Consider the following 27,100-nt stretch of genomic DNA (forward strand, 5'->3'; position numbering starts at 1 on the left):
TGGTGACGGGTGGGGGCGTTTTCTATTCAAGCCCATGCCCTTCACTACGGGCCTGATGCTGAGGGACCCATCCTTGCATGGTGAAAAATGTAAGTAACTGTATTCGATACATGTGTGTAATTGTATCTAAGGCCTCAATTCTACATTTTGTTCCAAGACTTAAAGAAGACAGCCCAACCTGTTACACATGGCCTGCTCTGCCCCTCCCCCGTGCTGACTTTTCTCAACCCGCTGCCAAAATATGTGAAAGTCAATCCAAGCCCTGCTGTTCAGCCAGCATGTTATGTAAAACTGGACACCATAATGGCAGCGGTACCGAACAGCTCCAGTGATCCCAGCGAGGATCCACCCTTTACTCCGACGCTTTAATCCCTTTAAAAAACGCTTCTCTGGTTAAACTCGAGCTCCGAGACATTTTGTTTTTCCTTCTGCTTGTCGATCAGCCTCAAATGTCGCTCCCAGTGGTGCTACCGGGGTCTTGCTGTCAGGTTACCGGGGCTTCGACGCTCGCAGAGCCGTCTTACCGAAACCGACCCCGTGGCTTGTCTGCTTCTTCCCGGATCGCCAGCAGTGGCTCTCGGTTGCTGCTGCCCGGGCGGCCGCTGCTATCGCTGGGCTTGTTGCAGCTGCTGCTCGGCGGCTCCATGGTAGCGCTGTCCTTTGGAGCTTTGTCCCTCAGCAACTCTCCCCCCATCCGAAACTCATGTCCCTTCTGGGCAGGCTGCTCGGTAAGTTAGCCACGGACTTTTATATCATCATGGGTGCATGGCATTTCATTTTTAAGACAACTGTGCCTCGAATATGATAGTAGGTAAATAAAGAGATCGGTTGGTAAGAGATAAAAATTCCGTATGTTGCATAGTACATACAGTGATGTGGATTAGCCCTATACTGGGAGAAAGGCGTGTGCATATCAATTTTTACTATTTAAACGGAAATGACGACAGACAAAAATGCTGTACATCACAAAAAACATATGAGCTGTAGCCAATTTGACAGGTTTCCATTAATGCCATTACTACTTTGTCTCTGTCAGGGATATGACATGAAACTCTGTGCTTTAATAGGTGCTTCCTCTCATGTTACGGTCAGAGCCATTGGGTTGGTAGATTAGTATTTCACTGTAGTGTGAGCAATACGGGTCCTTGTCAAAGAAAAAAAATCCTATTAAACAAAGTTATGGCCTTGATTATCTGTGCAGTTTTGATGCAGTCGTGATGGGTTTTTACATGAGGAGGTGGACCCTGCAGAGCTGCAGACTTAGACTTGGGTCAGATTTAAATGAAAACTGCAGTTTACTTTGGTTTTATTTCCTAGCCCTGTTCTTTGGTTCTCATAGTTATAATAACATTGTACTCACCAAAGTAACTGATGAGAATGTGGATCATGGCAACATCGCTAAAAATAAGTCCAAAAGGACAAGTCACAACAGCCGTAGGACAGTCAGATGGGTTGTAAGCAAACTTAGAGGTTTTCCAGGCTTATTTGGAAAAGGTGTACCAACAGTAGAATAAGGTACTGGGATCGAAATGATTACTCAGGAAAGTCTTATGGTTATTTGAGGAACGATAACTTGTGAAAATCTATAAAAACACTGCTTAGTTAATATTTTTTGTATTAAAAATCAAATGGCTGTGTAATATGAAAAGTTGTCACTTGTAGTGACAAACTGTCACCAACTTTGCAGCTTCCTTTGACTCTACAAAATATTTTAATCTTTTTTAGGTCATTGTTTTAGCTTTCTAACCTAACCTACAAACTCTGCTCTCAACAACCTGGTTTCCAGCAGCAGGTATTTTCAGGGAAAAAGCTGTAAAAAGCCACCGTCCACTACCTGCTCAGCAGCAAACAGTAGACAGAAACAGTGAGAGACTAGCAGGTGAATATAGTGGAGCATTTAGCAGCTAAAGAACCAGATATTTCCCTCAGGAGTTGGTAGAAACCAAAAACAGAGCTAAAAGAGAGTGAATATTGGACCTAGATGCATCAGATGGACACTGGATATGGGATTTTAATTTGATTGATTAATAGTTTGGTTATTTTTTCAGCTATTGATTTATTATTCAGTCTATAAGGTGTCAGAAAACAGTGAAAAATGTGTAATAATTTTAGTTGTAAGGAATCCTTTTTTTTTAAATTCATTAATATTTCTGTGTAGACAGTTTTATTTCTGTCTTAAACAAAGCCCACTGTAACTTCTCATAGGCCAACATCTACCAAACCCAAATTAGTCAGCAGAGTAATCACTAATCACAGTCACATGTTCGTGGAAATTTAGCAAAGTGTGCATCGCTCCAGTGTTTTGAGGTTGAGCATGGATGGACAGATGTAACATATCCAGCTTTTTTATGGGAGTTCTTTGGCTGAAGAGCTTCTGTTTCATTTTCTGTTTCTGAGCAAACCAAAGACTTTTAGAGCATCCATCAGCTTTTGAAAATCGTGGAACCTCTTTCCTTTTTTCCAGCCAAAACACAACAGCTGAATGCCAATATTTCCAATTGTGAGACATTCTCATTTCCCAAGTTGGAGATTTGGTCTGGAAAACTACTTGCTTGTATATAGGAGCAAGGCTAAGGTAATTGAGGCGAAGGCCTTATAGGCAAGTCTCGCTTTTCGGCAGACAGTCTAGCAATGCCCTAGGGCAGTCATTTAGGACTAACAATACCAGGTACCTATCTAACTTCCACTGGTCATCATTGTATCTGTATGTATTCATAGTAATAGTGAGACAACAGCCACATCATGAGTCCAAACTAGAAAAATACAAAATTAGCCACTATCGTTTGCATTCAGCATCCAATGAAAAAACAGTATTTTTCATAATTTTTACATTTTAACTCCAGAACATAATTGAAGACACTTTGCTCCTCTGTATGTTTAGGCATCCCATCACTACAGAGGATTCTTTGGTCCCTCATCTCAGTCAGACTCTTCTTTGATCTTGTTCCACAGTGAAGAAGTGAACTCGGCACTGAAGTCATGAAACCAGAGTCACTACACATCTTCCACTGCAGGCTAAAAACCCACATTGTCAGACTACATCTCAACAACCCTTGCTAGCACTTACTTGTGTCTTGTTTCTAAAAAAAAACACCAATAAAAACTCGATAAAGTGAAAAGAAAGGTGAAAAACACAAATGAGTTTATGAATGTGAGCTAGTCATACAAAGCAATACAAGATTAAACTGCAGTGTTTGTGTTACTAAAGTTTCTAAAATCAGATTTTTAACTTGGTGTTTTGTATTACATTTGGTTAGATATGAGGATGTTGTGTTTTCGCACACAGTGTTGCTCCAAATGAACATTATTTTTCTCCATGTGTTCCTAGGTCATTCTGTCAGGCATTGTAGGCCTCACAACATGGAGAAGGCCCATGCTTCTGCTGGTAAGGGGCATGGTTTTGGTTCCTCCTATGAAGTAGTGATTGTATTGATTAGAATGTTGTGTTGCTGTTAAACTGAAATCCATTAATAAAAGGAACAATGTTGGATTTTAAACTATTACCAACAAGCCTGAGAGCTAGGAAGTTAGTCTACTGGCATCAGCGCATGAACTGGAGAACTGTTAGCTTGTTGAAATCGCGGCCGGAAAGCGGCAATTTCCTGCTCACAGTGAACAAATCCTCACATTTTACGGCACCGCTGACCATTAACTTTCCGCTAACTGCTAATAGCTGACTGCTAACTCCGGCCTGAGGCGAGCTGGGTGCTTCAGAATAAAAGTACCTGTGGCTCCACTTTGATTCATTAATTATAAATGTACTTTATATATAACTTTATGATAGCAGTACTTTATTTCAATTTATTATAACAGTACTTTATTTAACTAACAGGTAGAAGACTTCTGTATTGGCCTTTGGCCTACTGACCTCCTAAGTGGTATTCCTAATGACAGATTTTGTATTAGCATAGCTTTAAAACAGAGTTAAAGCAATGATGCTACTGAATGAACCTCAAAAAGACTGACTGGCATGTGATGTTCATTGTTTTTGGAAATATGAGATACATAGTGTCCAGAAGTATATGATCAACTTTTTCCCATGGTTTACTCTTAAAAAAGAAAACAAAAATCACATAAATCATAATATTGAATTACAATACTTGCAGAATCGCAGTACTTAAAAATTGTAATACATATTTAATTGACACCCAAGTATCATGATAGTATCAAATCGGGAGATAATCATATTGTCCTAGCTCTACACTCAACTCAACAGCCAGAACGTTAAATAATGGGTGCCAAGGGGTGAATGGAAAAAGGGCTGCAACATATCCTGTAGGCAAACCTACTCAGAAAGGAAAAAGCTAATTAACAAATCTGTCTGAAATATCAGGCAATGAAAATGTAAAAAAAGGACATGTAGTCATAGTGAAGTTGTATGTGTGATTTCACCCATAGTGAAATAAATCAGCATCCTCTCAGGATTAAAATTCTAATCCTTAAAATTTCGCTTCTGTTTCATTTGGCGACAAGTGTGGTTACTATGGTAACAGCAAGGACGATTAATACTACAGCAAACACTGGTTGAGCAGCTACTTTGTCAGTAATACTACAGAAGAACAGCTGCTGTGTCTGTTTCCACTACAGCCAGAAAAACTCAGATTGTTTTAATTAAGAAAGTCGCTCAATAATAATTACAACCTCCGTCTGATTTCATACTGCAGGGACAGACAATAGCTTTCCACAGTTTTGTTGGTTATCTTGTTGAGGAGTTGGAGGTTGTTCAGCTTGTCACCTGCAGCTCTCTCTAACAGCTCACTGCTCCTCACTGTTCCATAAATTTTGAATGTTTTAAAACTGATCTGCTGTCAAAAATGCAGAAAATTACCTGTTGTATTGTTTTGTAGACACATTTTTGATATCTACAGTCAATATGAAACAGCAGCAGTAGGAAATGTTGTGTGAGGCTGATCATTCAGATCAAACAGTCCCACTAGAATACAAGATGCATAGTTTCCTATAAATCCCTTGTGGTTTGGCCGTCTGCATTAATGTTTTTTTCTTTCAATATAAATGTTTACCCCAGTCACACCTCTATGAGAGTAGACTTGTCTCTGTATTAGTTGCTTGAAGAGATCAACAATTCATTTATAAATGTGTAATCTTTAAATATAAAACATATTCCACAAATACAAAAAAAGGATCTGTAAAATCAAAAAAATATCCTGCAAATATAAAACGGCTCTACAAATACACAAACTACAACTAAAGAAATATCTGTGAATACATTCAGTTAATTTACAAACAGATTTTTGAATATCTTCCTAACATTTTAAGACTTTGGAACAGGTATTTGTGAATCTGTTTTTTAATTGTGAATTGAAAAGGCATTTGTTGATCTAAATTCTAAGCTTGTGGATTTGCATTTTGCTCACACAGAGATTTGAGACAAACTTTGTTACAGTCTAAACAAAAAACCATTTGTATCCCTCGGCCATTTTTGGAAAGCATGTGATCATCTGCCTACGACGTCATTTCTGCATTTCAAAGTAAGTTTTTCTATGAGCAGTTTTTTTAAAAACAAATAATCAGCGATAAGTAACGTGCATTCAATATTTTATTAGGTTAATGTGACAGTTGGTATTAGTGTGTGTTTATTTGTTCTATGTATATAATGAGCATACACTTTAGTAAACATTTTTATTTGAGTATGAAAAGTGGAGAATTCTTAAACTGTGCCAACGGATTTGCAAACATCTTCTTTCTTCAGAGAACAAGGAATGGAGCATTTCAATGGGAACAGCATCTGCAAAGTAAGTCAAATTTATCTAGATTTTAGGATAGATTTATTGCTATGTTGTGTTTTGCATTGGACGTTTTACAGCTTTCAGTGGGTAACACTGTAATTATTGTGCTTTTTACTCTAAAACCAACCTTTCAGTTTAAGACTAGGAGGGAAGTAGCTGACGCTAGCTTCCCAGGCCTTCTTGCTAGCTAAACATTGTGTCTCCAGAGACTTCCATTTACAGTGCGACTGCCTGTCCAGTTATGAAGTGTCAGACATATTCGAGTTTCAAATTACTTTGTGTTAATGTTATGTGAAATGTTTACATTAACAGTAGAAGGTAGTTAAACCGAGTCATTAAAATCACAGCTGCAATGGCTGGAGTGATTTTGATGTGTTTTTTATTTATTAAGCTCTAGTGTGGCCAAAAAGTTTAAAAAATGTGAATATTACCAGCATTGTGTGTGGGAGCAGACTGTACACACCAAATAAATGTTTTAATTTAATAAATGTCCTGTGCCCCTGTTTGATAGGTGTGGGTCGTCCATTGGTAAGCTGACTCACCTAAGGGTTATCATCAACAACATGGGCTACTGAGGCTACCAATTTTATGACTGCACCTGGATAACTTGGAGAAGACCAGGCTGAAACTGGCAACAGATTAACTGACATACAGTACAGTGTTTAATGTGGGCAGTAAGATGTTTGTAATGTCACAGTGCAGCCAGGAGCTCAAGGGAAAGGACCCAAACGCAGACACACGACTGCAGGTAGATGCAATGAAAACACTTTAATAATCAAAGTAAACAGGCTTACAGGTAGATTAGTCAAGAGGCAATGCAGGAACAGAAAACAGTACCCCACAAAAGTTGAAGGCACAAAAGGAAACTACTGGGGAACAAATGCAAGAAAAAAACGGGATTCTTTACACAAGGAACATGAGGGATCATACACAGACGAACTGACAAGGAGTGAAGGGAACACACAGACTTAAATCCACAAGACAGGCAGGGGTAATTGGGAACAGATAAAACACGGGACAGATATTCACAGAAGCAGGTAAAAACAAAGACAAGAAGTAAAACAAACCATTCAATTCAATTCCATTTTATTTATATAGCGCCTTGACCGGCTGGGTTGAAAGAGAGAGAGAGAGGGGAGGGAAAAGCTAAGAGAAGTGCTAAGAGAACATAGCACAGTACAGGTACAACATAAATATGGTCCAGACTCTGTAGCATCAAGGGTAGAAATACCTGCATAAAGCGACAGGAGGAGAAAGGAGAGAGACGAGAAAGCACAAAACTACGGGAGAGAGAAGAAGTCAAGTTAATAACGAGCATTTATGCGATATGAATGTGTACTTATGGAGAGGAAGAGGAGGAGGGAGGAGCTAGATGCATCATTGTAAGTTCCCCAGCAGTCTAGGCCTATGGCAGCTGATTTTCGCAATGTTACATAGGTGAAAAGAGGCAGTCCTTGGAGTTTGTTTTATGTGGGAGTTAAAGGACATATTCTGATCAAAGAGTAATCTGAGGTTCCTAACAGTGGTGCTGGAGCCCAGGGCAATGCCATCTAGAGTAACTATATCATTAGATAATGTGTTTCTGAGGTGTTGGGGGCCAAGTACAATGACCTCAGTTTTGTCTGAGTTTAACAGCAGAAAGTTGCTGGCCATCCGGGTCTTTATGTCCTTTAGACATACTTGAAGTTCAGCTAACTGATTGGTTTCATCAGGCTTCATTGACAAGTACAATTGGGTATCATCTGCATAACAATGGAAGTTTATGGAGTGTTTCCTAATAATATTGCCTAAAGGAAACATATATAAAGTGAACCGAATTGGTCCAAGCACAGAACCTTGTGGAGCTCCGTTACTAACTTTTGAGTATATGGAGGATTCATCGTTAACATGCACAAACTGAAATCGATCTGATAAATAGGACTTAAACAAGTTTAGAGCAGTTCCTTTAATGCAAATTAATGTTCCATTCTCTGTAATAGGATATGATGGTCAATGGTATCAAATGCAGCACTAAGATCTAACAAGAGAAGTACAGAAACAAGTCCTTTGTCCGATGGAATTAGTAGGTAATTTGTAACTTTCACCAGTGCTGTCTCTGTGCTATGATGCACTCTAAATCCTGACTGAAAATCCTTAAATAACCTATTATCATGTAAAAAGTCCCACAACTGGTTGGTGAAAGCTTTCTCAAGGATCTTAGAGAGAAAGGGAAGGTTAGATATGTGTCTGTGGTTGGCTAAAACATCTGGATTAAGAGTAGGCTTTTAAGAAGAGGTTTAATTACAGCTGTTTTAAAGGACTTCAGTAATAAATAAATAAAGTTAATAAAAACATATTGATTATATCTAGTAAAGAGGTGCTAACTAAGGGTAAAACTTCCTTAAGCAGCCTAGTTGGGATGGGGTCTAAGAGACAAGTTGATGGTTTGGATGAAGACATTGTTGAAATTAGTTGGCAGAGGTTGATGGGAGAAAAACTGTCTAAGTATATATCAGGTTTTACAGCTGTTTCTAAGGTCCCCATTTTTGAAGAAAAATCCGTGACAGTTGACAAAACTAGAATTTTACCATTAAAGATGCTCATGAAATCGTTACTACTGAGAGCTATGGGAATACATGGATCAATGGAGCAATGACTCTCAGTCAGCCTGGCTACAGTGCTGAAAAGAAACATCAAGTTAAACCTCACAAATGATATACCGGAGGCAATATGGGGTTCAGTACACCAAGGACACTTGGTGTACAACCTTTGAATTCCTACTGCTGGCAGAAATGCCTTTACTACATGTCTATCTGATAGAGTGCTGTAGCTAACTTTAAGGAACTGATTCCATCAGCACTTAATTCACTGCCATGTTTCAATATAAAAGAGGACTAACTATTAGAGACAAAATTCATCACCTCCTGCTCTCAACTGGCACTGATTTATCTTCAAACACAGGAACCTCAGAAACAGCTGTAAAACCTGATATATATTTAAAGTTTTTTTTCCCCCATCAACCTTTACAAACTAACTTCAACAATTTCTTCATCTAAATCATCAGACTTTTTCTTAGACCCCATCCCAACTAGGCTACTTTTGCCCTTAGTTAGCACTTCCTTATAAGATATAATCCAATATGTCTTTATTAAGAGGCTATTTACTGCTTTCCTTTAAAGCAGCTGAAATTAAACCTCCCCTTAAAAAGCCTAATCTTAGCCTGGCAAGAGTCTTTAAACTTATAGGAAGGACCTCTGTAATGCCAGAGCTGATATTACTCATCTTTAATAGAGGAAAATAAAAAAACCCTAGGTTTCTTTTCAGCACTGTAGCCAGGGTGACAGAGAATCATAGCTCCATTGATCCATGTATTTCCATAGCTCTCAGTAGTGACGATTTCATGAGCTTCTTTAATGGTAAACTAGGCTGCTTAAGGAAGTTTTACCCTTAGTTAGCACCTCTTTACTAGATATAATCAATATGTCTTTATTAACAGGCTATGTACTGCAGTCCTTTAAAACAGCGGTAATTAAACCTCTTCTTAGAGCCTACTCTTGATCAGGATTTTTTAGCTAACTATAGACTATACCATATCTAACCTTCCCTTTCTTTCTAAGATCCTTGAAAAAGCTTTCACCAACCAGTTGTGGGACTTTTTACATGATAATAGGTTATTTAAGGATTTTCAGTCAGGATTTAGAGTGCATCATACTACAGAGACAGCACTGGTGAAAGTTACAAATTACCTTCTAATTGCATCGGACAAAAGACTTGTTTCTGTACTTGTCTTGTTAGATCTTAGTGCTGCATTTGATACCATTGACCATCATATCCTACAACAGAGAATGGAACATCATTTGCATTAAAGGAACTGCTCTAAACTTGTTTAAAACCTATTTATCAGATCTTTTGTTTATGCATGTTAACGACGAATCCTCCATATACTCAAAAGTTAGTAACGGAGCTCCACAAGGTTCTGTGCTTGGACCAATTCGGTTCACTTTATATATGTTTCCTTTAGGCAATATTATTAGGAAACACTCCATAAACTTCCAATGTTATGCAGATGATACCCAATTGTACTTGTCAATGAAGCCTGATGAAACCAATCAGTTAGCTAAACTTCAAGTATGTCTAAAGGACATAAAGACCCGGATGGCCAGCAACTTTCTGCTGTTAAACTCAGACAAAACTGAGGTCATTGTACTTGGCCCCCAACACCTCAGAAACACATTATCTAATGATATAGTTACTCTAGATGGCATTGCCCTGGACTCCAGCACCACTGTTAGGAATCTCAGATTTGTATTTGATCAGGATATGTCCTTTAACTCCCACATAAAACAAACTCCAAGAACTGTCCTTTTTTCACCTACGTAACATTGCAAAGATCAAGCACATCCTTTCTCAAAAAGAATGCTGTTAGCACGAGTACTGAGAGGAACTAGGAAAAGACATCAAATTTCTCCTGTCTGGCTCCCCTAGTTATGTTGCTATAGGCCAAGACTGCCAGGGGACTTCCCATTATGCAACGAGGAAAGAGAACACAGCACAATAAAGGTACTACATAAAGATGTATAATAATAACAGGGTGAATAATAATACTAATAAAACTAAATATAATAATAATAATATAATAATCATAATCATGATGGGGATGGGGTCTAAGAAAAAGTCTGATGATTTAGATGAAGAAATTGTTGAAGTTAGTTGGTAAAGGTCAATGGGGAAAAAAACTGTTTAAATATATATCAGCTGTCTCTGAGGTTCCTGTGTTTGAAGATAAATCAATGCCAGTTGAGGGCAGGATGTCATGAAGTCATCACTACTGAGAGCTGTAGGAATACTTGGATCAATAGAGCTATGAGTCTCTGTCAGCCTGGCTACAGTGCTGAAAAGAAACCGAGGGTTTTTTTTATTTTCCTCTATTAAGATGAGTACTACAGAGGGCCTTCCTATATGTTTTGAGACTATCCTGCCAGGTTTTCGCGTAGTTGGCTTGAATATGCGTGTTTGGGAATTAAACCATGAAGCTAACCTATTTTGTTTTATTATTTTCTTTTTTTTTTTAGAGGGTCAATAGAGTTGAATGTCATTTGCATTGAGCCTACAGCACAATAAACAAGATGATCAATTGTGGAGGGACTAAAGTTAGCACATGTGTCCTCTGTTATATTGAAACATGGCAGTGAATTAAGTGTTGATGGAATTACTTCCTTAAATTTAGCTACAGGACTATCAGATAGAAATCTTGTAAAGGCATTTTTCCCTAATGGTTTGTGGTCCAGTAATAGGAATTCAATAGTTATTTAATAAGGATCCAATAAAGAGGATTATGCGGAAAGACTAATGTTCAATTTTGGTGCTGAAAGTCAGAACAAGGTTGAGGGTGTGGTTAAAACAGTGAGTAGGTTTATTTACACTCTGAATGAAGCCAATTGATTTTAATGAGACAAATGTAGTGCTAAAGCTATCATTATCAACGTCCACACAAATATTAAAATCACCTACTATAATTACTTTATCTGTACTAAGGACTGAACTTGATTAAAAACTCTGAGAATTTGGGCCAGGAGCAAAGTACAGCACAACAAATAGGATAGGCTTTAATGTTTTCAAGGTTGACTAAGAACCAGGCCTCCGACTGAGTTACAGTTGAGTTTAGGTTTACGGTTGATAAATAGGCTTGAGTTGAAAATGGATGCAACTCCACCTCCTTGGCCGGTGCCTTGAGGAATGTGACTGGGGGGAGTGGATTCAATTAGGTTAACATAGTTAGCATGACATAGCCTGGTTTGAGTAGGACAAAATATGATGATCTGATATTAGATTGTTTACTAATACAGCTTTGGTTGGGAGTGATCTAATGTTTAAGAGTCCACATTTAATTCTCCTATTTTGTTGTACGTTTGCAGTGGTGGTCTTAATTTTTATTAGGTTTTTATGTACAACTCCTCATCTGTTTACTTTTGAGTTAATTAATTTAGGTGTTTGGGGAGCAGACAAAGTCTCTATGGGGTTTTGAGTGGGTGACTGCCCTAATGGAAGCACAGAGAAGCATATAGTACTGCAACTGTACCTTCTGGTCTCAACTCTGGGTTGTCATGGATTTGGTCTACTAATAAACTAAAGAGCTGCTTCATCCAACATGGGATGTATGCGATCTCTCCTAATCAGACCAGGTCCTCCCCAGAAAGTCCACCAATTATCTACTAAATCCAACCCCTGCAGAAAACAGACATTAAAAATAAGCCTTTTTTCAAGTGTCAATCCACTGTTACTTTTTATTTAATGAACTTAAAAAAAAGAAAAAAGAAACAATAATTGCAGTATGTTTAAAAGTTTGGGCCCCCTTCTACTTGTAAAACACTCAGTCCTTCTTTAATTCGTCAGGCTTTAATTGACAGGATATGACTTGTGAGGCCGTAAGAATTGTCATTAAGAATTGTCAGCTGATCATAAATTCTCTGACTATTCAAATGTCGTGGTAACACTCAAGAACCATGGGAACTGTGGAACTCAAGATCTGAAAGATCAAGATAGCTGTGCAGTGCTGATGCACAAACCAGGTCTACATGGAAGAGTCATCAGAAGGAAAGCTTACCTGCAACCTCATCATCATCTCTAAAAGTCAGCATCTGAGGTCTGCAAAGCAACATCTGGTTAAGCCAGAGTGGTTTTGGAAACAAGTGCTGACAGATGAAGTTAAAACTGAGCCCTTTGACCACAATCACCAAAGGTGTGTTTGGGGGAAAAAAGGAGCACCATTTGATGAAATTTATATCTTGCCAGCTGTTAAGCATGGGGGTGGAAATATTCAGCTTTGGGGTTGTGTGGCAGCCAGTGACACAGGAAACACGGTAGAGATAGAACTAAGAATGGATTCCACTAAATATCAACAAATGATGGATACAAATGCCCTGCAGTCAGTCAAGAAACTGAAAGTGAAATGAGGCTGCTACAGCAGGACAATGATCCAAAGCAGACCTCAAAATCCACCATGAACTTCTTCAAGAAACACAAGCTGAAGCTTTTGGAACAGCCAACTCAGTCGTCTCACCTGAACATCACTGAAAATCTGTAGTTAGATCTTAAACATACTGCATGTGCAGGGCAGCCTAAGATATCTCACATCTTGAAGTGATCTGTAGGAAGAGTGGCTGAAAATTCCCAAACTAGGTTTCCCAAACCTTTGCACATGGCACAATTTTTGTTTGTGTTTTTCTATTTTTTAAATTCATGAAAAAAAGTAGCAGTATTAACATTTGGAGAAAGGTCAATTTTCTGTATGTTTACTGCAGGGGTTGTATTTACTCCTTTTCAAATCAACCAAATATGTAATTTGCCCAGGGCTGCCCAAAGTTTTGCCTACAACTGGACATTTTTTTTATTTTTTGTTGTTAGACAACTGAACAGGGATTAAATAGGGATTAAGTTGTGGCCCTTAAACACTACATGTTCATCAGCAGTCATTCCCAAACTGCTCCTGCAGATAAATTCCTTATTTTGTTTTGACGTTTGACAAAATCAGCATGAATCCAGATTAATGACAACTAGTTTGGCTATATTGGCATTTAAAATAAATAGAGAAAGTTTAAAGAGACAGAAAACTTTACTGCTACACATCACCCAACCCTCACTGGGCTGGTTTACATGATCATTTTGTTAAAGCTACATTTTACCCTGTTCACACATTGCCTTAATGTGGATTTACTGGAAGAAACATCTTGTGCTGCACCTCCGCTGGTTGAACAAGCTGCCAAACAAACATCCACCAGGGAAAAAAAGCAATGCCAGCACTAGTTTGCAGGCTAGAGAGCTAATTGACTACTCGGCTATGGCACATTGAGCAGCTTAAAAGCTTTTGTTAACAATATTACAACAGCATAACAACATTGGTCAGTTTAAATGGTGACTGTTGTTGTCATTATTCTTCACCACCACCATTGTCTGCCCTTGGCTTGTAAACAACAGTTTCTGGTAAAAGTTTTACACTGTGTCTCCATCAATTAAACATATACTAAAGGAACTTTTCTGATGTATCTTCAAAGACATTCTCCTCCTTTCAGTGCTCAAAATATAAACAGCACATTTGCAAACCACTTTTAGTGCAAAAAGGGACAACTTTTGTGATTTCAGTTTAACTTTGTTCTAATCTAATGTCATCTCATCTCTGTATGTGCATGCATATGGCCTGCCCTACATTTCAATTTACTGTAACTGCTTTGTCACATCATGTTTATAAAATCTTTTTTACAGAATGTGTACACAGAGTTAGTATTCAAACTACAATAACCCATCTCCCCTTACGTCTACCCTTCCTTCTTTCACCCCTCCCATCCATCCATCCCTCCATCTCCAGGTCAATGTGTTTGTCCTGTTGTCTGTGGTGTGTGTGCTCCTTAATCTGGCTGGATTCATCTTGTGCTGCCAGGGAGCCCAGCTGGTTTCCAGTATGACCAGCTGCCAACTGGTGAGGCTGCTACCTGTTTCTGTCTCTCTGGTTTTGGTATTATCATTTGATTTTCTGCATTCTTTCTCCTTCATGTTGACATCTGCTTTCCTCGTGTGTAAACTTCTGATTCAGAATCTGTTGTGCCAGGAAATGGACATTATAAAGAATTTATCAAGACTACAGGAAGTGTTGGGGAATTGTTGATTTTGCATCAACAGCAAACAGCATTAATGTCAAACTGACATAAAATATATCAAAAAACAGGTAGACGTCTCCCTAAAATATTATCAAATATACTTATAGAGCAGGACAAATTAGGAATAGTGGCCTGCTTTGATATGAAAAAAGTATGTAATAACTAGACTGGCACTCAGAAGAGCGCATACCTCAACCAAGACGAGAAATGCCCTATCTCGCAATGTTAAGGAAAGTAATAAAAAAAGTTCCTGGATTCACCCCTTTAACTGGATCTGCACCAAAATCTAATGGGTTCTTCCTTGGCCCATTCCCCATCCTCCCACAAGGTTTGGTCCAAATCGGTTCAGGATTTTTTGTGTGATCCTGTTGACAAATAAACAAACAATCAAACCAACAAACAGACACAGGTGAAAACATACCCTTCTTGGTGGTGGAGGTAATGAGGATGATGAGTGTTGAGTAGTAGTGCCAATTCCAGATCCTGCAACCCCTGAATCAGAGCTACTTGCTGAATGAGGACAAAGAAAGAGAAGACACAGAGAAAAAGTACAAACTACGGGAAGACACAAAGTAAATGATATGAAGTAGTGTGATTATAAATAGAGAGAAAGATAAAGAGAGAGACAGAGAGAGGGAAAGAGGGGGAGGGAGGGAGAGAGAGAGAGAGAAAGGGAGGAATAGAGGAAGAGAGAAAGGTAGGGAGGGAGGGGGGGACAAGATTTATGAGGCCTTAATATACGATCGAGCTTGGTTATTAAAGGCTACAAAGTCTTTAATAACCAAGCGAGAAGGATTTTGAATTCTATTCTGGATTTTACAGGGAGCCAATGCAGAGAAGCTAATATAGTAGAAATCTGATCTCTTTTTCTAAGTTCTATCAGTACTTCCGCTGCAGAATTTTGGATCAACTGGAGGCTATTTGTAGAGCAATTTGGACAGTTATTACAGTAGTCAAGTATAGAGGTAACAAATGCATGGACTGGTTTTTCGGATTCTTTTTGAGATGTTGTGCTGCTGACACTGTGTACTGAGTGAGGTGATCATTAATGTCTACCCAAGTTGTAATGTCCTTTAAAGGTCACCAGAATAATTAAGAGTCTGGGGACCATGAATATCCATACCACTGTTTATGTTGTATTCTTTGCACAGTCACCAAATAAAGTAGTACGTGTTATGTATAGCTGATCAGTTGATTTTGCTGCTTAGTATATGCTGTAAAAGCTATTATTTTTAGCTGCTCCTGATGAAGAGGTCTTGATCTTTCTGGGATGTCATGAATTAAGGAGTGTATCACATCAAATCCTACCCTCTCTCTTTTGCTCTCTCTCTTTCTCTCCTTCTCTGTTTTTTCAGAGTGAGGATGGAGATGTATGTTACTGCTGCTCCGTCTCCCACACCTCCAAATGTCCAGAGGAAAAGCTGCTGGAGCTCCACCCTGCCCACTCCTGCAGCACCATGAGGATCCTGCTCAAGGTACACCTTTATACAGCACTGCATAGTCACTGTGAGCTGTCTGTTGAATACATTCTAAGTAGGAATGCAAATTTAATCTATTTTCACTTACATGCAGTCATAAATATCGCACATTCCTCAGTCTTTGTACTACAGTATGTGAGTTGTTAAATCTCCTGCTATTCAAGCGTTACAGTTAATTGTGTTTGCTAGTTGAAGCTGAAAGCATGAAACATTGCTTCTCAAACAATGCTTTTCAATGAACCTGTTGTCTTCTACACCAGGTTCTTGAAATGCTGATGAGTTTATGGTTGTGGACGTTATTTGGAGATTTTGGGCCTTATTTTAATCATGCAAGTGTAATGACCATGGCATGTACTGTACATGCAAAACATTGACTTTTTCAATGCAATGCAGATGGATTTACCAATGTTCCTTCTTTCAACACATTCAATTTTATTTGTGATGTGAAGTGATGTTCAGAAACAAATGTGTCTCTGACACATCTATTCTCAATCCAAAGTCTAAGACACATTTTCCACCAAAATAACAACAACATCACACATCAACACTTCTGAGTATTTTTGCTGACCATCTGCAAATTGACCATCTTCTAATGGCTACTTCCAGCATGATAATGCACCATGTCACAAAGCAAAAGTCGTCTCAAACTGGTTTCAAGAACATGACAATGAGTTTACTTCAGTGGCCTCTCCAGTCATCAGGGGCCTCATTTATAAAACAGTGTTTGGATCCATATCAAAAGTGTACATGCACACAAAAGCTGAAAATGGCGTACACAAAGAATTAATCAGGGTTAGAAAACAGTGCGAATGCACACCTCCACACAATTTCCATTTATAAATCACAATCATCTTGAAAATGTGCACACTTTGGCAAACTTCATGCTCTGCCCAAAAGAATGGTCAATGCATATCCCTTATGTATATTGATATGCATATTATTGCTGTGGAGTATGGAGGCAGTGTTACAAACAAAACAAAGTTTGCAGGCTGATGGCTGCAGCTGTTAATGCAACAAACAGGACAATTTCCCTGATTATACAAAGTGATCACACATGGAGGTGGGTGCCTTGAACGCTTTGTTGCGCATCGTCAGAGCATTGACCGACCAGCGAAGGTCCAGAGACACTGAAGCTCACCTCTTAGTATTTGTTAAGCATCTATAGAGTATAGACACGTACACAGCTGATAAAATCACACACAAAATATTAAAAAAAAAACCCACAAAAAATCCTGTATTTAACTCCACAATCCAGCATATAGGTGTTTCTCTCATTGTTACAGTTGATTATTAATACAGGTGGTGTTGGGTGAGGTGGCTGTAGAAGGCAGAGTGTGTGTGGCAGCCATTACAGTGTCTCCAGTGCATTTTGTGGGCCTGACAGCACAGTCATGTTCACTGCAACAATTTTACAAACAGTTTTTAGTTTTAGTTTTATGAAAACTAAAATCATACTTGGTGATATATGCACAATATTAGAAGATATTATTTAAAACTATTGATGTCCTGTTCTGGAATTGTTTAATGCTATGTGATGTTATCTGGGATTTCTACAATGAGCCTAGTTAATGTGGCTGAGTTGAAAAGGACTCAATATATTCATATGTAATAACAGGGAAAGGCAAGTCAGACTTTCCTGAATCCTGCTACCTGATATGTAGTGGCAAAATACTAGCATTTCAGGAGCTACAGCGCGCTCCACAACTGGCCGCAAAAGTCAGTAGCATGCAGTCCGGCCCTCTTCTCTGTGATCCGGGGGAGGGGAATGTGATGGTGAGACAGCACTGATGAAATATTCAGTTGAATTTGATTTGAGATTTGAGTTGGCTTATATCTTCTACAATTGAAAGGTGCTTATGGAATAGTAATGGCTTACTAGCACAAATAAAACTGGTGGTTTGAATTTTTTGATAAAGTGGATCTATAAGTAGCGTGTGATATGAAGTGAAATTAAATGTGTGAGATGGATCATTATAAATTAGGCCCCAGATCTGAATCCAGTAGAACATCTATGGGGTGTGGTAGAACAGGTGACTGGCAGCATGAATGTGCAGCTGACAAATCTGCATAAATGATGTTATGCAATTATGTAAAAATCAGAATGCAGAATCTCAGAGGACAGTTTACAACATCTTGTGGAATCCATGCCATGAAGATTTGAGGCTGTTTTGAAAGGCAAAGGGATATCATACCCAGTATTAGTATGGAATTCCTAATAAAGTGGTCACTGAGTGTATGTTAATGCTGTTTGATATTTGCTACACATTCCCTCAACATATTCAGCTTCGGCTCTATGTTGATTGATGTTGCAATAGAGACATAACAGGCTCTCAAATGTCTGAACTTATTATCATGTTTAATACCCAACCTTCAGGAAAAAACAACACCCCGCTGGCCTAATTTGAATAAACTCCATACACAAATCAATGTTTGCACCATGTATGCTCTACCAGGTAGTAAAGTACCAAAGAGCAGAGCAAAACACATTTAAACTATTAATTATCATCTTTTTGTTCTTCACTATTTTTACACCCCATAAAAATTGAGCCTTTGGTTTGTTTTGCTCTATCTTAACTGATCTGATTGTGTCTTTTTCTCCCCCAGAAAGTGTTGTTTGCACTGTGTTCTCTGAACGCTCTGACCACAGCTGTGTGCCTAATGGCAGCTGCCCTGAGGTACCTGCAGATCTTCACAGCAAGGACACCCTGCATGGTATGATCACAAACAGCCAGGTGTGCTGCTACCAGGCTAATGTTGGGCATTACCTACAATGGGTTGATGCTGTAGCCTACTGCTTGGAAATATCCACATCAGAAATAAGATATGAGATGAGGATGTTTTTATATCCAGAGTAACTGTGCATTTCAAGAAGAAAAACAGTTATCAGTCTGAGTGTCACAGACTGAAGTACTTATTGAAGGACTCATTAAATAAGAGACAAATGAGAAGACTAAAATGTGGGAGTACAGGGAAAGATGATGGAAAATTAACAAAATGGTAAACAGATTATTCAACGTGGGGTTATTAAAATAAATAATATTAACAAATATTAACAAACCAACAAACCGGGGGGGTAGGGGGTAGCTTATCATAAAGAATGGGACAAGTAAGGATTTCTTCTCCATGATGGCTTAAAAGGTTAAAAAAGCTTTGAATAACTTTTTAAACCATGTTTGGTTTCTGTGCAATCAGTGCATTTTAATAGTTCTTGGTATCTTTTGTTCCTTTTGGGCTGCGTTGGATCAGTCCCTGAATGATAGCACTGTACATCCTTCCCTGATGTGTCCATTCACCATGTGACCCAACAGTTATCCGATATGCCTAAAGAAGTGCATCTAATGTAAAAGTATTTAAGAAGATATGTGATGTTACGTGTCCTTGCTCTGTGATAGGACGAGCCCAGAGCCACAGTGGAAGAAAGGGAGGAGCATACTCAGGTCACAGACCCAGATGAGTTTGTGGCCCCAGCCCCTCCTCCCTCCTACTTCTCCACTTTCTACTCATACACACCACGTCTGGCTCGCCAGTAACTGCCCACACACACACACACACACACACACACACACACACACACACACACACACACACACACACACACACACACACACACACACACACACGCAGTGTCAGTGATGTAATGCTAATTATGTTTTTACAGTGCTTTTCATCCATCAGTCTTCTATTTACCATCCCAGTCCAGGAGCTTCATTTATAACCACTGCATGCACACAAAACAGGGGAGAAACTTGACAGTATAATGTGCGTACCTGTACGGAACTCTGTGTCAGGTGTACAAACATTTTGGAGACAATAGAAACTGGCAACACAGATGGCGAGGTAGTGAATTGAAGCTGCATTTTATAATGGTCCTAGTCATTCATTTAATTTCACTTCATACCAAATTATGAATAACATATTCACTTTGTTATAAATATTCAGACCAGTGGTGTTATGTTGCATTTGTGCTTTTAGTTGGAAATAAGTCATTCCATAAGAACCTCTCTATTTTAAAAGTTTTGAGTTGAATGGTATGTTCAACCCAAATCATAACCAATCTGTAAATGGTTATGATTTGCATTCGGAAAGTATTCAGACCCCTTCAGTTTTTTTCAACTTTTTTTATGTTGCAGCCTTATGCTAAATTTAAAAAATATATTTTTTTCCGTCTTCAATCTATGCTTACCCCATAATGACAAAGCAAAACAGAATTTTTGAAACTTTTGAAAATTTATTAAAAAGGAAACACACACACACACACACACAGTTATTTCTGCCCCCTGCGCTAGAAAGTCTGGATCTGTGCCTGCAAACCACCTACTGCCCCCATGAGCCTGCTCAACACCCACTGCTTCAATTATTATGATTATCATCTATTATTATATTTAGTTTTATTAGTAATATTATTCACCCTATTATTTAAATGATTAGTTTTATTATTAGTTACGGTTATTATTAGTAATTATTATTATTACACATATTTATGTTATACATCTACTGCGCTATGCCCCCCCCCCCCCCTTCTCCTTCTCTCTCTCTCTTTCTCTCTCAACCCAGCCAGTTGGGGCAGACGGCTGCCCACCATGAGCCGGGTTCTGTTCAAGCTTTCTACCTTTTAAAAGGGAGTTTTTCTTTGCCACTGTCGCCAGTTGCTTGCTCATGGGGGAATGGTGGGTCTCTGTAAATATAACTATAAAGAGTATGGTCTAGACCTGCTCTCCATGAAACATGCCCCTCTGTTATGATTTGGTGCTATATAAATAAAATTGAATTGAATTGAATTGAACTGAATTGAATTGAAAACTGAAATATCACGCTGATATAAGTATTCAGATCCTTTGCTATGACACTTGAAATTTAGCTCAGGTGCACCCCATTTCTCTTGATCATCTTTGAGATGTTTCTGTACCTTGATTGGAGTCCACCTGTGGTAAATTCAATTGATTGGACATGATTTGGAAAGGCACACACCTCGGTTTTTGCACTCATATGCATTGTCAGCTATGAAACTATATATAGACAGGTGATGACTGTGCTTGCGAGCGACCAGATGCTGTTTGTCCGTCTTTTCCACCGAACAGCGTAAAGCAGATCCAGTGGCTAGAGGAAGTGTGCTGTCCCGTTTCTCCTAGCTCATCAGCTGAGTCGGGCCTTGCATCTCTGGCCGGGCACAACGTGCGTGGAGCAATGGAGTGATTCCAGAGAGTTGTGGACATTCTGAAATAAAAGGGAATCAAGCACATTCTATTTCTTTTAAAACTGCTTGGCTTGCAGAAGAATTTACCAGTTACACCAGCTAATTAGCATTGTCTTAAAATAAAATTGAGGCCAGTGATAATGTAGGACAATGTGGTCCTTTATACTACTCTACAGAAAAGGGGTATCTCTTTTACTGCCACAGGTGGTACAGCATAGAGCATAGGTTTTTGTCGATAAAATGACATCATGGGCCACTGAGCTACAGTACCAAACATTACTGTAAATGCTGATACCATGGGCAGAGTTCAGGTAGGAATGTGATAAGTTGAGTATTGTGGGAAACGGAGTCAATACGGAGGCATGTGACACTTCTTGTCACTTAAAAAAAATCAACAAAATATGGATTTTCCTTCCATTTTTGCATACAACTGTATATCTATATCCATGAGGGTTTTGCTCTGACCATATATAATTAATTCTGCAAGTGTGGTGGGCAGATTATGAGGTTCGTCCATGTGTGTTAATTTGATTGTGATTTATAAGGGAAAAAATGCAGTGTGTGTGTGCACTGTTTTATAAATCTGATTATTTTATGGTGTACCATCACTTCTGATCAAAGCACAGTTTTATAAATGAGGCCCCTGGACTGTTAATCCTAATAGACTGCTTGTACAGTTTCACTCCAATCTCTGTGTTGTGTACAACACTTTGACTGTACTTACATTTTTATTTCAGTCCTGCTTTTAGTGTTGATGTGTCTGACTAGCTTGGTAGCCCATGATAACTCACTGGTTATTTTGTTGTTTGACTTTTGTGTTTCAGGATGCTCGGGGACAGTGTGATACCTCTTCCTCATATCTTTGGGGCTCGGATCAAAGGGGTAGAGGTCTTTTGTCCGCTAGATACCCCACCTCCATATGAGGCTGTTGCTGGAAGCTCCACCAATGCAGTCACACAGGTACACTCCAAATTAGCATCCTTTACCCTATAGCCTGACTGATATTGGATTTTTAAAACTTATACTGATATAAATACTTGAGGGTTGTAAAAATCATGTAATATATCGGCCAATAGTATTTTTTTTTTTTTAACATAAACACATATCAATCTTGACAAGGAGCCCTTAAATTTTTTTTAAAGGATTTTGACCAAGATGCACACTGTGTGGGACATTTTACAGTTGAAAGATCAACTATGTAAGGGAGACTCTGACCTCAAGTGTAGTTTGGCAATTCTGTCCTGCAGTTTCTTGTTTCTCACACACAAGGATACCGGTATATCTGCAATAAGCGACTTGGCTGATTAATCTAGCTCTGAATTATAATCTTGACACATCAAGATTATAATGTGTTTAAGAGACCATGCCAGTGGGTTTGTATTTGTAGTCCATTAACTATGTGGATTTTACTGACCGTTTTCCACACTAATCGACGTTTGAGATTTTCATCTTCTAAACATAAAAGTTTTTTTGACATTTTCTGTCCCAGGCTGAAAATTGCGGTTGTGTACTACTACATTGTACATTGTTCTGCCTTTCAGAGTCTCTTATTATCTTAAATATTAATCTTCTGGACCTTCTCTTTTTGAAGGTAACACGGGTATGGAAAATGATTAAACTTTTGCTGTGAATAGTTGCAGTCAAGGTTTGTAATGGATTAATAAAAAAAAATTCTACATGTGTCACACATGAGGGCTCATTACAGAAAAGTAATTTTTGATGTTGCCGAAGGAAACAATGCGCTACAACACATCATAACCAATACATAACAATTAACAACAAAGTTTTGATGAAACCTTTTCTCCATTGAAACCATGTCACAAATCTTTCTGAATTAATAGGACTCAATGCTAAATTTTTTGAATGTCACATATTCATACCAGCATCAGGCATGTGTTGCAAAAATGACCAAAGTTACATCAACATCTTTCAGATCATCAGTGCACTGCTTCACTGCAGACTAAACATTGGAGCGTACATGATTGCATCACTAAGACAGTATTTTAAATGGTCTCTAATGCATCATCACACAACAAAAACAAACAAACACACACACAAATAATAATACTGACTGAGTGTTCACTGTGATGGATTACCCACCACAAGCAAAAGTTTGTATTTGTGTTTTTTCTACTGTAATTTTTTAGGGTATTTAACTAAATTTTATAGGTTTAACTGCCCTATCTTTAAAACCTGAGTAAATTTGGAAACTGGCAACTCATCATGTTAATGAATTCTGAATGTAAAAAGATAAATAAATTTGTCAAACTCTTGATAACCAAATCAACCTTTTTAACTAGTTCATATAACTATACCAGTGTGATGGTCTCTGTTTATTTCAGGAGACAGAGATTGCTCTGACAGGGTTAACTATGAACCCGGCTACAACTCCACCTCCACCCACCTGTGTTCGAGGTAGGACCCATGTCCACACACCAGGTAGGATGGGCCTTGATCTAGGGGATGGCAGAAATATGACTGACTGGTTGATCAGGGAACATAAAACTCAGAGACAACTGCTCTGTGAATCTTTGTACTGCCCTCTGATTCACTGATAAGGTGGAACAAAACATTAAGACAGTTGTGCTCCTGTTTCTGTCACAGTAGCCATATTATCAAGCAGTTGGTAACATGGATTTGCTGTTACATCGTTTGAGTTTTCCTACTCACATTGCCATGAGGGGTGAAGGGGCTACATGGTCTGTGTGGATGTGCAGTGCAGCTTAGTATGTGTACATGTGTGTTAAGCCTGCATTTCATTATGTATTGTTTTTTAGTTTGCAAACCATGTACCACTAACCCAGCTATGCCGACTCTCACTCTGATGGTCCTCCTAATCCAGAGAATTCACCAGAGCTCTGTAACAATGTCCAAGTACAAGCACTTCACCCCTCCTGACAATAGCTAGGCTTCACAGGCCAAGCAGGGAGACTACTGTAACTAATGTTGATTCCAACTACAGTTTAAACACAAACACAATGTTGCAGCCTGTCCTGAAATAGTACCTGATGTGGGGATTTAGCCATGGTCCTCATGCATTTAACCTGAATTGTTTGTACTCTCAGCCATGGCTGGAAAATTCGTTAAAGCAAGATACATGCTTTTGTTTTCTTGTCTAGCAATATTAAAATGAAGATTATCCATAGAATGTCCATTCCATTTTATGTGCACGTGATGGATGACAAACTCGAAATTAGAAAAACTCAATTTTCATTTTCACTTTTATGTTAGTCAAACATCAAAACCACTGGGCAGGATGTAACATCCGATTAAGTCAAAATGCACCATACAGGTGCAGGTCATTTTTATTTAATTCATGTCTTGGATGTCTGTTCATTCAGACCACAACAGCAGCCAATCACATGACTGGCTCTGCAATAAACTGTTATTGTAAAGAGAATCAGGAAACACCCTTAAGCAATGTGTGCTACATTTCTCTGGACACAAACATTTGGGATAGGAACATCCACCCATCTTCTATCAGTCTGTGTTATTTGATTAAAATTAATGTCAGACACTGCCTTTTCTTCTAATAGCACGTGTGTCCATCTGTCTGTATCTGATCAGACATGAGTCCCCAAATGATATCGGTGTCAACAGGCATCGTTCCGCAGGCTAAGCCACAGCAGCAGCTGCTTCCTCAGTGGCAGCAGCACACTTCAGGACTGACCCCCTGGAAGAAAGCAGGGATCTGCCGCTCTAAAAGTGACCCAGTGTTGATGGACCTTGCTGCTAGAGGTTGGCTTTTTTTTGCTCATGAGGAACTATGCAGTCTTTGGAAACTGGTACTCCAGTTTGAGATGAGACCACTTTGACACACCAAATCAGCAAGTCATCCAGTCAATCTGTCCCATTGGAGAACTGACAGTTATCCATCAACACTCTTTGTTCACCCTTTGAGATTTATTCAGCACACTATCTAAAAACCATCCAACAAATTTGAAATCAACTGTGTGTGAAAGAGTCAGAGTCAAGTGGGAGTTACCAAAAATATCATATTAACCGTTTAGGAATTACAGACATTTTTATACATAGTCCCTCATTTCCAGAGGCGCAAAAATAATTGTAAAAACCAACACAATTATAAATATAAGAATTATTTTTAATACTTGGATGAAAACCATTTGCAGTTACCACCCTGTTGCTGTACAAATAGTTATGGACCTTAACTGTATATGATCATATCAGTCCAGTGCTATTTCACTCATTATTCTACTTGTATCTCGTGTTGTAAATGGTCACATTATAAACGATGGGACATGACGAGCATTTCATTACTTAAGAATAAAACAATTTCCAAAAAAAGAAAAGAAAAAATAGAAAGGATGCACAGATTTAATTAGTACCTCCCACTTAAACAGGCAGAATATGGAGTTATAACCAACCAGTCTGATGTGTGTAGAGGTGTGTTAAATTTGCAGCAGCCTGGTTTAATTTGCACTGCACTCTGACGTAGCACTTCTCCAATCAGAGGCTGCTTTATCACCAGACGTGTTCTGCTGACTTCAGATGGTTGCAGAGTTTTAATGAACTGAAGGAGAAACATTTGATACACTGTAAAGCAGCTGTGGGCAAGATATACTGTAAGAACCACTTATTAATTAGATCAGTGCAGAATGCTCTACCATTGTCCCTCCTTTAACCACATAAAACATACTGTTTTAAGTACAGTTAAGGATTTCGGCATTTTTTCAACCCTTTTTCTTAAGCCACAAATTTCTTCATGGTTTTTTCCTTTGGTAATTTGAACCACTAGTTTCATGCTTCAAGCACTGTTTGCACATGAAGATAGGTTGGATATATTTGGATAATTGTGGAACCTGAACCATCTTCTCCCCCTCATGTATGCTGTAGCGTGGAGTGGCAGCGACACTCCCCTCGCTCCTTTTACTCAGACAACAGATTCTTCCACCCAGACCTCCCAGTCCACACTGGCTGCACACACCCAGGGCCAGGTCACACTGCGACACTTCAACAACGAGATTAAGACTCCCCGCCGGCCCCGACCCTGCTCCTTGGTGGACTACAAGAGCTACCGAGACACGCAGCAGTTGGTCAGGAAAATCCTGGAGCAGCCGGACACCCAGAGCCTGGTCCCCGAGGTCCAGCAGCTGGTGGACAGCATACGAAATGTCTTGCAGTCAGATCAGGAGCACATGGAAGAGGCTGTACGCTGTGCCAGTTACATAGAACAGGTAGGAGTTCGTACAGAAACATTTATCATTCAAAACAAAAAACTCTGAAGCATTTTCAACACAAACTTCAACACAACATTAGAACCTTCATGAAGGAAGATTTATTACAGGACTGTTGAATTGGACTGCGTTAGTTCAAGATCATCAATCAATACTAATTAATAAATGATATGTTTGTTCTGTGCAACATCTATATTTTCAGGTGCCATGAAACAATATTTTTCTGTTTTCTTTCAGGTGTTCACTGACTCAGACATTGGTCCCATTCAACCTAAATCATGCCAGCAGCAGCCAGCAGGCAGTTCCTCTCAGTCTTTTCACCTCCCTCCCAGGAGAAGGCCTGGTCTGCTGCACCTCCAGAGCTGTGGGGACCTTAGCTCCTTTACCTGTGCAGCACTTGAGTCAATAGAACACCAAGGAGATAATAGAAAGGTTGTGTTGAGGGCAGGCTCTAGAGCAGGTTCAAGGACAGGGTCAAGGACTGGGTCCCACCTGGATCATCCTTATCATCCTCGACCGCACAGTCTCATCGGAGTCTTCAGGGAGACAGTGCTTTGAGGGAAAACCTGTGGTATTAACATATTGTGGGTGAGGGCTGGATGCTGCCTTATCTGTTACTAAACTTTAAGAAATAAAATATTATAATCCATGGACTGCAAATCCAACAACTTAGGGGGATCTATTTGTGCGTGATGTGTGCAAATGAGTGTGTACGAGTGCAGTTTCTCAAAAACAGTTTTGCTCTAATACTATTTTTGTGACAATTTATTTGTGAAATACAAAAAATATGGGCCCCTTGTACTGAAACAAGGTACCCAAACCTTGGATGCTGAGGAGCTGCTGAGTTGCTGAGTAA

The 27,100-nt window shown here is 39.0% G+C and overlaps 1 protein-coding gene across 15 annotated transcripts; it reads left to right on the forward strand.

Moving 5' to 3' along the window:
- Window positions 1-27,094, forward strand: fam189a2 (family with sequence similarity 189 member A2). Of its 15 annotated transcripts, none has more exons than XM_040156237.1 (16): window positions 25-89; window positions 444-728; window positions 3,329-3,385; window positions 5,449-5,489; window positions 5,711-5,753; window positions 6,259-6,275; window positions 6,450-6,495; window positions 14,089-14,199; window positions 15,733-15,852; window positions 18,460-18,567; window positions 19,248-19,381; window positions 21,874-22,009; window positions 23,392-23,488; window positions 24,617-24,787; window positions 25,904-26,244; window positions 26,482-27,094. In XM_040156237.1, the coding sequence occupies exons 1-16, from the start codon at window positions 78-80 to the stop codon at window positions 26,800-26,802; spliced, it is 2,040 nt and encodes a 679-aa protein (XP_040012171.1). In that variant the 5' UTR covers window positions 25-77; the 3' UTR covers window positions 26,803-27,094. The 15 variants fall into 15 exon arrangements, with proteins under 15 accessions (XP_040012178.1, XP_040012180.1, XP_040012171.1 ...); XM_040156235.1 differs by having other exon boundaries at window positions 31-89; window positions 6,445-6,495; XM_040156236.1 differs by having other exon boundaries at window positions 31-89; window positions 6,445-6,495; window positions 23,392-23,464.
- Window positions 27,095-27,100: the final 6 nt, after the last annotated feature.

The sequence above is a fragment of the Xiphias gladius genome, chromosome 19, assembly GCF_016859285.1.
Source record: "Xiphias gladius isolate SHS-SW01 ecotype Sanya breed wild chromosome 19, ASM1685928v1, whole genome shotgun sequence".
In the NCBI taxonomy this organism is placed as follows: Eukaryota; Metazoa; Chordata; class Actinopteri; order Istiophoriformes; family Xiphiidae; genus Xiphias; species Xiphias gladius.

Bases quoted from the DNA above. Each gene is read 5' to 3' on its own strand.
- fam189a2 (XM_040156235.1), top strand. From the start codon at position 35: ATGCCCTTCACTACGGGCCTGATGCTGAGGGACCCATCCTTGCATGGT. The intron at 90-443 runs GTAAGTAACTGT...CTTGTCGATCAG, and splicing joins ATCCTTGCATGGTGAAAAAT to CCTCAAATGTCGCTCCCAGT. The intron at 3,386-5,448 runs GTAAGGGGCATG...ATTTTTGGAAAG, and splicing joins GAAGGCCCATGCTTCTGCTG to CATGTGATCATCTGCCTACG.